Source organism: Oncorhynchus clarkii, chromosome 20 (assembly GCF_045791955.1).
Source record: "Oncorhynchus clarkii lewisi isolate Uvic-CL-2024 chromosome 20, UVic_Ocla_1.0, whole genome shotgun sequence".
In the NCBI taxonomy this organism is placed as follows: domain Eukaryota; kingdom Metazoa; phylum Chordata; class Actinopteri; order Salmoniformes; family Salmonidae; genus Oncorhynchus; species Oncorhynchus clarkii.
The window spans coordinates 29,729,565-29,743,615 of record NC_092166.1 but is presented as its reverse complement, the minus strand read 5'-3'; the positions used below and the strand labels follow the sequence as shown (position 1 = coordinate 29,743,615).

At 41.2% G+C, this 14,051-nt stretch overlaps 1 protein-coding gene across 1 annotated transcript in view; it reads right to left on the bottom strand.

The window, feature by feature from the left end:
- LOC139377376 (acid-sensing ion channel 1C) overlaps positions 1-14,051 on the bottom strand; it is a 174,107-nt gene that overhangs the window by 3,867 nt on the left and 156,189 nt on the right. The window contains exons 2-5 of the mRNA XM_071120402.1: positions 7,832-7,982; positions 7,291-7,418; positions 1,426-1,576; positions 1,173-1,229 (exon numbers count right to left, since the gene is read on the bottom strand). Coding sequence (XP_070976503.1) covers positions 1,173-1,229; positions 1,426-1,576; positions 7,291-7,418; positions 7,832-7,982 — 487 coding nt within the window. The remainder of the gene's footprint in view (positions 1-1,172; positions 1,230-1,425; positions 1,577-7,290; positions 7,419-7,831; positions 7,983-14,051) is intronic.

Sequence of the window (14,051 nt, the reverse complement as noted above, 5' to 3'; positions counted from 1 at the left end):
ATTCAATGTCTGCTTTTTATTTTAACCCATCTATTAATAGACTACTAAAGGTGATTCTAACCATTGTTTGTGAGGCATTGGAAACCCTTCTTGGTCTTTGTGGTTTAATTCAGTTTTTGATTTGTTAAAAAAGTTTGAAATATCCAATAAATGTCATTCCACTTCATGATTGTGTCTCACTTGTTGTTGATTCTTCACAAAAAAATACAGTTTTATATCTTTATGTTTGAAGCCTGAAATGTGGCAAAAGGTCGCAAAGTTCAAGGGGGCCGAATACTTTCGCAAGGCACTGTATATTATATAATAATTAATTTGTAGAGCACAATTCCCATGCTCAATGCACAGCTTGTTGGTGCTTGAGTCTTGACCGATGAAGTTTGAAATGATTTATTCCCTTTAATTTATGAAAAGAAGCTGATACTGGTCCTTCATTATTTATTTTTTATATTTTAGCTTCATTAAATTGATTTATATTTTGGTGTTTCTACCCCCCCACCCCCCAAAAAAACAAAAAACACATTTTACAGTAGCCTATGTATTGCCTACCTAAAACATCCATTAATACATTTGAAGTCCTTCAAAATATAAACTACGTATCCCAATGTTAGAAAGTTGAATGTAAACTAGATAAAGGCTAAATAATTACAACCGAAAAGGCCTAATTAAAAGAATGGGGATAAAGGAAATGAAAAATGCTAGGCAGAGCATGCCCCGAGTTTGTGGCTGAGCAGTACCAGAGCGAAATTGGAGTGGGAGAGAAGGCCGACAACATTTCTTAAAATGTTCTCTAATTATGCTCTGCTCCTCGCTCCACACTCGCCCACTTACATGCTCTGGTACTCAAAGCAGACGGCTGTCAAAGAACTGGCAATGAATAATAATATCAATGGATGGAATCAGTGAATGAATGGCTGCAGCAACCATTACACAAACCAAATGAGGTCTAAATGAGAACAAATAACAACTAAATAGTTTTTTGAAAAATCGTTTGAACGAAATACTAAGTCGTTCACACGAGATACTAAGTCGTTCAAACGAGATAATTCCAAGAGTAAGTATTTGTATTTTTTTTGCCTTGTGCTTCAGGGCTTTCATAAAAATGTTGTGTGGTGTATCTACTAATAACAAGTTCATATTCCTAATATAGATATCATGACCATTGTCTGCCTTACCTAAAGCTGGGTCTGCACAGTCTTTGTACTGCTCGGGTGTGCATACCATTGAGGTCCCTATTCAACAAGAGAGAGAGGGCGGTAAAATATAAATGGGGGGGGGGTTGTAAAATATAAATGTGAACTTCATCCCATTAACATAATTACATATTCCCATGCAGAACAACAACAACAACAACAACAACAACAACAACATTATTCATCCTATTCCATTGGTGAACTATGTGATGGTCAAGCCAATGTGTGTGAGTACCCGGCATGTGGACCATCCTGCAGTTACAGTTCTCCACCAGGTAGCGTGTCTCACAGTCGATACGGCAGGCTGTGATGCTGTATGTGGAGAAGAACTCAGAGTCGATGGGAGTGGACTTGCAGTCTCCCCAAGGGGGAGGCAGGTACTGAAGCTGGGAAAAAAAACAGAGCACAGGTTTCCCCTCAGTATGTTGGCACAGTATAGGAACCACTGTCAATAACAGCTAGTCAATCCCAGCCCAGCGGGAAACCCAACATAAAAAGTGCACACAAGCAGACAAAAAAACTAAACAGAAAAGTATCAAACGTTTAATAAGGGAACGTAATGAAATACATGTTTTCTGGATGCTGTTCACATCTACAAGAATATTCCACTCAGACGACGGTGTAGCTGGTAAACACAGCTCACAGAAAGCAGCAGGCAGACACCATGCAGTAAATCACTGATGCAAGTCAGGTCTCGTGCTGAAAGGAAAGCAGAGTACCATGGAGGGTATGGAGACAGGGCAAATATAATCTGTAAATGTGTAACTTCAGACTGGACACCACAATTAATGGGGAATTATTGTTTTAAATACTTCCCAGGGAATGTTCTACTGTATACAGTATGTAGATATGTTTGTGAGGTTTTTAGATGAATACAATGGGATTGTTGTCTTGACAGACTTTATGCAAACCTTGACTTCCTACATTTTAGGAATGAATGCAGCTGATTATGATGTACTGTATGGTAACAAAAACCACAATGTTATTCAAATGATGTTGGATTGGGTACTTTCCCTGATAAACTATTTGCAGTGTGATGAGATACAAACAGTACAGAAAACTTCACTCAAAGGTTTGAAAGTCTAACAGTACTACGAATCTACTTAACAAAACTTATTGTGTTAAGACTTCCAGAAATACTAGCTACTTATCGTCATCAGTCAATTTGTGCATTCAACAAACAGTATTGCAAAAAAAAAAGCTGCTCAGCGGTACAAACAATCAGGCATAATTGACCTGGATACCAACCCAACAACAAGTAATGCCAGGTGTACTACACGACTTTCAAAATTAGAACATTGTTGAGCCTCACATTAAACGACTGTCTTCCCTGTATTTTTTTGTCTTGCCAACTTAGTGGTTCGCACACTAAACGATGTGGCAATGACAAGTTTTGAGAACGGTGATCAGCAATAGCCAATGATAGCTCGCCAGAGCTACGTTATATTGCATCACCCAGAATGTGTAGACTCTCAAGCAGGAGCGATGACTACTACTAGTATGCGTTTATACTTGCCTTTAACCAAAGCCAAAGTGTCTCATCATTACAGCTCTGAAGTTCCAAGTAATGTTATTCAGTTCAAAATGTATTGGCTAGATACTTCAACTGTATGGCAAGCATGAATGTCTGACTGAAAACATTTATGAGACTGCACCATTATGTGTGCAAGACAAAAAACGACAGGAAGGACGGTTGTTTAATTTGAGAGGCTCTGTCGTGCCTGCTCCCGCTCTCCCTCTCTGGCACTCGAGGGCACCAGGCTGCCCTTCATTACGCACACCTGTCACCATAATTACGCGCATTAGCGCTCACTGGACTCCTTCACTTTGTTGATTGCCTTCCCCTTTTCTGTCAGCTCCACTGTTTGTTCCCTGCGTCTGCAATTAATGTCGTTATGTGTTCATGTCACGACGCTGTCCTGTCCTATTCCTTGTCCGTTGCTATTAAATGTTCACTCCCTGCACCTGCTTCTCATCTGTACCAGCGTCGATCCTTTTGTTTGGATTTTGAAAGTTGTGTACGCCCGGCATAAGTCTTGAAGTGATTTAAAATGTAAAACTTGAAGTCTTCAATAAGCCTACAGGCTCTCATAACCATTGTCCCCTTAGGAAATAAAAACCCGGAGGAAATATCAGATCCTCTAGACGGATAGAACCGTGCTCTAAAAGGGCCACATTAAACACAACGATTGGCCATTAGGAGACATTAAGCAGATGAAGAGTATCCTACCAGTCTGAAACATTCAAATGCAAAGCCCTAAACAACAAAACAACTGCACAATAATACTGGTTGCACCATATACAACAGCTTGTATGAAGACAAAGAATGGATAATGACTGCTGGATGTGTTAGCTGAAGTGGAAAGGATAGTATTATGTGTTCCTAATCCATAGTGATGGTAGTTATAATGAGACAGAAGACAGAGATTAACCAGGAAGGGACAGACATTGAAATGTAGTCACTACAGCCACATGGAGGGAGATGATTGGTCCATTCCGTCATGAAGACTTGAAGGGGGAATGTAATTGGGTGGCTCTTAGCTTGTGGCATACATGCAGCATACCCAGACAGACATACGGTACGCTACCCGCTGCTCTTGAGAGGAAACAAACGTTTGGAAGCCGGGGGCGACCCCAAAGCCCAGCTGGTGGGGAAAAGGAGGCTCTGACTGTGTGTGAATCTGAACCTTTACTCCGGCCTCATAGGACGTCTCATCTGGGGGAGGGACCAGTAAACACGTCACCAACTAACAGAGAGCAGTAACAGTGATGCATTAACGAATAGGACAACATTCGGGGTTTGGACCCCGAATATAAGCAGTCAGCCAGCCATCCAGCCTATTGGTGTTCATCTTACTGAGCCCCAAAACAGCTGTGCCCAGATTTGAGGACACCAGCCCAAATTAGTTCAGAAACTGTGATTTCTTGTCATTCAGCCATCTTGCAATAATTGATCATACCCGCTCAAAGCTTGATTGGTGGACGTGTTTGTAAACATATTGCTCCAAATTTCAACACCAAGTGATTCTATGTTTTGTTGGTATATAATGAATGTGTCCTTTAACGACTGGTTTTTAGGTCAGACTTGCCTTCCACTGAGATTGTGAGAGGGTTACATGTTTGTATCATGTGGTTGTAGTGAGGTAGATATGGGCTGGTTCTGGTGAAGGGACGTATGATAAGTCATGTATTCATCAGTTCCTCTGAAAAGGGTTTGAAAAGCTATAAAGAGTCGAAGGACATGGGGTTAAAAAAATGTATCAATCCATTTGGATTTGATTTGAGATGGTGATACTAGTATGATAGTTGAATCCGTCCAGATTTATATGGTACAATAATCAATTCAGTACAATTAATGTCAATGAATTGCTCTAGTCATTAGAGGAGATTCATTTGCTGTATACACAACAGCTATTTTACAGGGAGTCAGTTGATTTCAGATTTGTTTGGATTGTGGTGTCCAATTGTCTGTTTTAGAGATGCACTTAAGCAATCATCTCATGTTATTCTTTTGAAAATGGAGAGAGGGGTTTTGAAGAGCCCCTTGATAGGAAATCTTCTTTGGGATAAAATAACTTGTTGAATAACTTGTAGGTCAAGGTGTAATTTTCATGCATTCAAATATTTTTCTGGTATTTATTTATAATCCTGATAATTACATTTTGTAACTCTGTCAGCAGGAAAAGTTATAAAAACCCTGAACCCTGAGTTTTCACTAACTTCTGAAGAGAAACTAAGTTGTGACTTGAGGATCTTCAATGAGTGTATAAAACATGACATTGAGATTCCGATGACACTTTTTTTGAGGTCCTTCACAATAAAGTGGTTGCCAAAGGAAATATCTGTCAACAGCTGTATCTTTCAACAGCTGTATTTCACCTTCCTGTCACTGTTTCAAGTTATAATCACAGGACTTCAGGCTGCAGGCTGAGTGGCATGTTATTGCAATAGGTTTGATAGTGTGTTGTTGGGGCAAAATGGTCTGTTGCAGTCTAATGCTATGTAAATGCTTTCGTTGAATAATACTATATGTCCTATATCACTGGTAATTTTCCACAAATGTCCAGTACCCTCTTCATACACTGCACAAAATAGTGATTTGTTACTGTCTCCTTGTCTAAAGGCCCAGCAAAGGCTGAATTCTTGTTATATCTATTTAGGCTCTAAAGATCTTATCACTCCCCAATCTTAGACACACATAGGCTGTGAAAACTGGTTAGAACCTGTTCTTGTTTGTACGACAGCCAAGTACCCCTTATCTCTCATGTAAGCTTGCCTCCCCTAGGAAGGGTAAACAGCTCTTTGTGTAGATGAAGTATGATTCATCAGCAATAGTTCAGTTCCTCTCCAGTTTCATCCGGAGTGTGAGCTTCCCTGCAATTGCTTGAATAAACTCTTATAAGCAGAATAATGAGCTCTGCCTGTTCCTTGGAACGAGTTTTCCTCAACAGTGTGATGCTACAGTATTTTTTTTCTCGCATTAAAATGATTACTCATTTTCATGACATGTTTTGATTTGGTTGGGGTTTTAATGTGAAAATCAATGTGGGTATTATGGGCATACCTCCCTGTTCTATTAATGAAGTCCAGGGAATTTTTTGGAGCATACCCCGAACATTATTACTTCTCTCTCTCTCCACTGATTACAGGGAAAAGATCTGCTAAGAGGGTCTGTTAATAACCCATAGCATTAGCCAATTAGCTATTTGAGATTCAGGATTATCTTTTTTTTAAAAGTCTACAAGGCTCCATTATTTTAATGTTTGATCAAGGAAATTGATGTTTGACATTCATTGGCATAATCTGGAATCTGTGGGTGCTGTTATCCTGCCCTGTGGTTACAGTTAGTGACAATGGCAGGACAGTGAAATAGATGACCTAAGGATTTGAAAAAAAGGATGGCCATTGCGACCACGAGGAAAGCGGAGTTCTCGGGGACGTTTCAGTTCAGTTCGGTATGAAAATGACACTTGAGGTCCTAATATTGCCTTATTTTACTATTCGTATCTGACAACTGGCTGATGCCTACTAGGGAATATTGCTCCATTTTGACTGGTCACAGGGCCCATCAGATACAGGCTAATTTATAGGACCGTGCTTACAGTCACTGTAGCCTATAACCTAAAGTATTTTTTCAGCTCTAATTTCAATATCATCTGAAATTTATCCACACAAGGTAAACGAAATCCTTAGAACATCTGTTTGATACGCTGTACCAGATATGCTCAATTATCCGTGATTTGTATTTCTACTGAGTGGAGTTGATTTAAGCGAGAGAGCTTCTGAAGACGTGTCATTTCTGCTGAATGCGTGCTACTCTTGGGAGCCAATTCTGACTACACTTTAATCACGGCCAGTAATTCAAGCTTAGTCATATTTTTTGCCCTCTCTTGCAAAGCCACGGTGATTGTGCTACATTGCTTTTTTGTTACACCGGAAAATGTAAAGTTCACACTGAAATGGTTTTCCTTCTTACAAAAAAAGTTAACAACGGCTTGCTATGGTTCTACACATTTTGTGAAAAGCAAACCAAAGTCTTCCGAATGTTATTGTTTCTCTCTACACAGTGTTATTACGCATCACTGAATCCAATTTATGCAGCATTCAGCGATATTATACTACTTTTCTCCCATCCTAAGTGGGATCAGTCATTGCCAGCAACATTATATGGAAAATGTACTTTTGAGCTGTCGGAGATGTGTGGGGTACTTTAGCTCTGGCCCACCGATAGCAGTGTAAATAAATGTATAGACAGTGTCTGCTTGGTACATCCAATCCGTCTTTCCCTCTGTATCCATTGTTGGATGCATCGTGGGTAATGAATACCACATTGTTACTACTTCAGTTCAGAGTCATTAGACTGTTTTTTGTTGTTCTCCAGGATTAGCTAATGCCCTGGCTGCATGTTATTCCATGCATGAATGGTAAACACAACTGATTTTGCTCCAGGCTCTGAGACACAGTAGGTATAGCCAATGACAAGACGAGGAAGAAGGGTTGGAGGTTTGGATAAAAACACGGACAAAAAGCAGAGCGAGAGGAGGAAGGAAGGAAGGGAGGGAGGGAAAGGTGTTTGTGCGAGAGGCTGAGCATTAGGTACCAGTTGCTGCTGACATGACACAAAAGTTTGAAAACCAGGGGCCACACCAAATCCCAGCTGGTCAATGAAAGGAGGCTCGTCCTGGCTGTGGATCTGAACCTTGATGCCTGCTTCGTACGAGGTCTCGTCTGTGGATACATACAGCAGGCCAGAGAATGTAACAACAGAAATCTCTGCTCCTCTCCTTAACCGGAGTGAAGGCATTAAGTGGTGTGTTGGGAATGGGATGTTTTTTACTGGATATCGGTTGTTGTGGTAAAGCCAATGTTGAAATGCACTGTTAAGAAGGAACCCTTTTTCCCAAGATGGAGACATTAAATGTTGTGTTGGATAATTGTTTGAACAGCATCATCTGTTGTTGTAATACTGTCCAGGTGAAATGCTGTGCTATAGGAAGGCACCTTGAATGCATGTCAGTTGGCTGGTTGATTTTCAAAGTTCATTCTACCATGGCCCAAAATCCAGTCATTACTGCATTAAAATGGACAGATTAGTTATTGTGGGATTCTAACTAAGGTATGTCATACGACTGCGTACTCACCTGTCTCTCCCCAAACAGGTAAATATTCGTCCTGTTGAATGTCTAGCATGATCTCCAGCCCGTTTCCTGTCCCGCCCTTTAACGTCGTCAACAACGGGTTGCCGTCCAGGCCAGAGTTGAAGGTGTAGCATTTCCCATACCGCGTGTAAATCTGCAAGAAGAAGAAGGTAAATCGCATGAATTCAACGTAACAACATTGTTTTGACATAGCGAGTAAACAGCACAGTCACTTTGTGCAATGGTTGCTCTCCGTCTTGCTCTCTGTCAAGACTAATTTACTGCAGGTTGCAGTTGGGGATAGGGTTGCTGGGCAGGTAAGCTTCGGAGGTCATTATCAGAGAAAACACTGAACCAAACAAGATGCTATATAGATTGATGAATTAATAAATAATTGAACACCGGTAACATAGCAACTGGCAATCTTTACCCAGCCCCATTTTATATTCCCCCTGAGTAATTTATATACTTATTTAGGACTTATTTTTTTCACTTATTTTCCATTAAAACAGAAAGATTTTATTAAGCAATATAGGCAAAGCCCACCCACCCTCTCCCATCCCACCAAGCACTAAATTAAGTTGTTCAAATGCAATTTATATTAGGAAGTGACTTATATTATGGGCCCTAGGAAAGCGTGAATTTATGCCATTGCAGCTCAATGGTAATCTAATATTAACTGTTGGTGCACACTATATTTAGCCCGTAGCTGTACCCAACTAGTTGTACTGATTCAGAGATGTACGGTGCTGATTTCCCAGTATAACAGCACCGTGTTCTTTTGGCACCTCTCACAAGTTACATTGACGTTTCGTGTATTTTTTTTCTTCAATTTGACAAATTCTCTCCGAGATGGGCAACTTTCCTCTCATGTCTGCCAACAGAGCAGAAGTTAGCCTTAGGAGCTTCTTAGAATGCTGCATCTGGCTTTTCATAACTGACACTCATGGCTGGTGAGCTATAACTAAAAACTCAAAGTTAAAATAGGTAAAGGCAATAAGGCCTTTGAATTCTGGGTCCATTTGGCTGCGTAAGTGATTTCATTTCACAGAGGTGGAATTGATTGGCCATGGAGTGCTCAGAGGGTTTTTATCTACACTAAGCATGTACTTTATGTCATACAGTTATCCTCCACGTGTATCTTAGTAACCACAGGAAATGAAAAGTGATTTAGCACAAAGGTATAGGCATATACAGTGTACACACAGATGCCGGGTCTTAATTGGACATATATGTCACAGCAAAATGATCCTGCAACAACAGGATTTGAACGTTTAATCCATAACGTTGCTTGATCGGTGGTTAGGCTATTTGCTGGCCAAAAGTAAGCTACATGAAAAGTGCAATACTGTTAATAAGTATGGGTTTTCAGTTAATTTATGTAAATCACAAAGCTGGTGCAGGAAACTTCTCAGCAACAAAAGAGTGATCAAATGAAGACCCTACATCTGTCCACATGGACATATTGTACATCCAAGATCATGGGATGAGACTTGCTTGCCTCTCTTGTTTTGCTATTTCAACTACCATGTACAAGGTACACCCGTTTGTTGGGAGAATTGTGTCTCATCTAACTAATAAGGCCTTACGATGGATAAGGTCACCACTCATTTTACACTGCCAAATCCCATTTGGTTTGAGCTGGGGCGTAATATGTCAGTATTTAATAGCCACTGGCAGACATGAGCATGGTCTAGACAAGCCCTGTTGCTAGAATAATCACCATTGCTGTTCCTGGCTCAATGCTCTGGTCCCACAGCTATACATTTGAAGAGAAACAGGAAACCCATAGGGAGGAATCCTATGGCGTGGGCAAAAGATTTTCCTTTCAATATCCATTGTGGTGAAAGTTTTTAGAGAGAGGGATGACTCTGATAGCATAACAAAGCCTCTCTCCAGAGATCAGAGTCAGTCTTCCATGTCCCATCTCAGACTCACATGGGTTCAGACAGACATGACAGGGCTTCAGATTCCTCTCCCCTCCTGTCCATAATGAGGCCCTCTGAGCAACTGGCCCCTGCCAGAACCAAAATGTCAGCTGGAATTCTAACGCTTTTAGGTTTAACCTTATAAAAACAGCAGCTCGAATGTAATAAAATCCCTATAACGAGCCTTGCATGCCTCACATTGAAGTACCTAATCTTTGTGGGAAATCTCTGTCAAAACTGTCAAAAGACGGCACCTGAAGACAAAAGTCTTCCGTTAGATGGAATTTGACATAATCGGATAAAACTTGAAATGACACACACGATACAAATCTCTGTGTCTGTCAGCTGCTTAAAGGGATAGTTCACCCAAATTACAAAATTAAGTATTGGTTTCTTTACTCTGTAAGCAGTCTATGGACAAGGTATGACGGCAATCCAAGCATGGATTGCTGTCATACCTTGTTCATGGACTGCTTACAGGGTAAGGAAACCAATTTGTCATTTCGTAATTGAGGTAAACTCTCTTTAAACACAGGCCCCAAGTTGTCTACTCATATTTTGTCCAATCTTATACTGTTGATAAATTGGTTATGTCTAGCGAGCTTTTGAATGTGACTAACAATGACATTTTCTTTCCATGTCAAATTGAACAGCAATCTGTTTGAAGACTGCCAATAGCTTTGAGGTAAAAATGATTGAGAGCAACCGACTGCTATAGACTAGTGCAGTCTGGGGCTTATTTTGACTGATGAAGCCAGCCATCTCTCTGGGGGATAAGCTCATGTAATGGATGGACAGTGTCAATAGAATGTCCAGATGTTTCATTTGAAACGCTGGAACTGTCATTAGTACTCATTTATAATGTTGGAATTATCGATGCTTTTATTATTCTCCCCTGCTAAGAGAGAGGGACACAAAGGCGGAGTGGTTTGAATAGCACTCACTGAAGTTCATGTTTCGAGAGGTCATGTGATAGCTTTGAGGGTTGACTTTGTTATACTGTACCACTGTGCTTCGAAAATCAGCCAACATGCAAACAATGCGCAACTGTGATCTATGTTAGGAATAAAAATAACCGTATTTCTACCCGATCAATACCATCCTATAAACTAGGCGTATCTGTATTCTTTTGTATTCTTACAATTCACTGAACAACTAGTATGTTGTATAAGCAAAACAAAAAGAAAAGGACAAGGTCAAGACAAATCCATCTGACCATACCGGTGGCTAAGCCTTAAAACATCAGTGTCTTCAATCCTGCCCAGAGAATATCCGCTAGAGTGAATATCATTCAAACACACCATTGAATGAATTATTAATACCTTGTACACAAAACGCACATCAGCAACCCCACACAGACGTCTTTCGTGATATCTCTAGGCTATATTACTTTACATACAGTGGTGAAGTTCTGGTGAGTACAGTTTTCCCCCCGGAACCTGCATTCCAGCAACATGTCCTCCAGTTGGTGGCCCAGCCTGCCAATCATCTCGGTGGTGTTGACATGGTAACGAGGAGGCGGGGTGTAGCCGTTGAAGTCCAGCAGGCTGAGAAGGTTGTACTTGTGGTTGTCCCTCAGAAGTGCCAAGCTCTTCTCCAAAACCGAGTGGTTCTGGTGCATCAGGTCCATCCAGTAACCACAGTGGTACAGGTCAACCTTGGTCAGACTGGACACCCGGAACAGGTTGTGGTTGCAGAAGGTCACTGCCGGGAAGGACATGTTGTGAGTCCACTCCATCTTAATCCTGGTGACGGCCGGGTAGGACATCAGGTAGAGGATGCGGTTCCAAGACCAGGTGAACAAGAGACTCACACACACAAAGAAGGCCAGGAGCCAAAGGATCCGTTGGGTCAGGGTCTTGTCTGGGGAGAAGACGAACATCAGCCCGTGGACTTTTGTCCTCCTCATGAAAGCTACGGTGATCTCCATCCATGATTGTTTGAGCATGCTCTTCCTCCTCTTTCCTGTTTTGTTCTGGATAGTGGTCTCCTGGGCATCGTTAGGTAGAGACCCAGGGCTGATTGATTCTGATGTGGGGGCAGTTACCATAATGATCTCTGTTCCAAGGCTACACATACGGTTCAAGACAAAAGGCAGTCTTTTTAGTCAAGCTTCGGGCTATTCATTTTACATACAGAAATCATGATGGGTTTTCTGGTTGAATTGGTGTCAAAAATCCCAGGCAAAACATACAAATAATATCCTTTCCGATGCTCCAGATACACACAGCTGTCCAGTACTCAGGCTTGAATAGTCTTTGCAAACCAAACCAACAAAAAGGCACGTACTGTATTTGACTTTTTAGGGATATACCTCACGATTGATTTACATCACGATTTAATAAAAAAATGACGCATTAATTTCTCGATCGACAGAATTCCTCTCTTTATTATCCAACACTAGTCTCTCATCAACAGATGAACAGGTGTGATAATAACATGTTGCAGGTGCAGGGGTCTAGTTCAATTCCTGAAGCAATCAGTCACTTAGGAAATCTGTAAAGACATACCCTGTTGCTCAGATGTTGTTTCACTCTTTCTCCTCATCACCTTCTTCTTCATATCCGCAACGCTGCTCCCAGTTTCCAGTGATTTGTGCCATTTGTGCAGAAGCTGCCTAGAAAGCTCTCAACTCCTCCCTCCTGCTCAGCTAGAGGAGATACTTTTGGTCTTGGGACTTAAAGCAGGAATATAAAGCTATTTCCCCTCCTCACTCTCTTCTCTCTACAGTCGAATGGGAATGAGGGGGAGCCAGTGAGTGAAAATGCTTCCCTCCAGTGATGGAATAGGCACTCCAATAATGGCAAAAATGGGGGGTGGGTAAGGCGACAGGTATTTCCACCACTCACGCATAAATATTAAGAGTGCTCCAGAATGAAACACAGCAAAAAGTCCTAATGCAACAAAGAAGGGCTGATTCCATCCACTGATATCTACACTCTGCTAGTGCCGCAAAAGTAGCAGTTTTTTCTCCCTCCACGTGATCAATTAGAAACGGTATTATTGATAAACCAGGGAACAGCAATCCAGATACTAGCCAATGGGCAAGACCTCAAATGACACCCTCCGAATTCTATTTGAAAATCAAATGTATTCCAGTAACCCGGCAATATCAAATGTCACTTTGACCACTTGTTTGTGGTTCTTCGGGTCTTAGACAGTTCTACATGTTAGTTTCACAACAAACACAAAAAGGTGCAATGAAGCACAGGGAGCTTTGACGCAATTAACAGATATGAAGCACCGTTCTGTTGATTTGTTCGGACAGCCTCTCAAGAGCCTCAAGAACCAGCTAGGCAGAGGAAATTGGACCCAAGAGTATTGAGATCCATGTCAGCACAGCACTCGTGCAAGTGCGGTACAGGTTTTTTCCCCACTGGAGTATAATAGACATAATATACTGCTAATTGGGAAAAGTCCTACAGTGATTGTAGCAGATACTTATTGAGGCTCAAAAACACTGAAACAGATGTTCAAAGACTACCCAGGCAGTCACCTGTATCTAGCAAGCAGTGGAGGCTGCTGAGGGGAGAACGGATCATAATAATGGCTGGAACGGAGGAAATGGAATGGCATCAAACACATCAAACACATCCATCACATGGCATTGAAACCATGTGATAGATGCATTTGATACCATTCCGCTCCAGCCATTACCATGAGCCCGTCCTCCCTAATTAAGGTGCCACCAATCTCCTGTGCTAGCATGTCACACCTTTGTTACTGCAATGTTGCAAACTTGTTTTAAATCATTTTCAAATCAATTTTAGGGTACAGCATATATTCCTCAGATTCAGCCTACTTCTGTGCCTTTTTTCCTACTAATTCCCCTTGGAACCAGGTGTCTGTCTGTGTTTGTAATGTTGAGCATCCCAGTGATGAGTGTAATGCTGCAATAATGTGCCATAAGTGGTCCAGGAATGTCAAAAGCATCCATAAAACTCTCAAAGATACTCTGATATTCATAAACTGGCATGACACATTCTTTAAACCATGTGCTTCGTGTCCCCAAATCTCATTCAAGCAAAAAGGCTGCGTCAATACATAGTCTTGAATATTAAACAGGATATGATAGAGTCTCTCCTGTTGAGGACAGCCTCTCATTGACTAGATGTAGAATAGTAAATGTAAATCCATCTCATCACAGATAACTTAACACAATTTTAGCAGATTGGCAACTTTTCAACTACTTACTACTTTTCTGCTACTTCGCAACTACTTAGCATGTTAGCTAGCCCTTCCCCTAACCCTAACCCTTTTTTAGCTAACCCTTCCCCAACCCTAAACTCAACTCT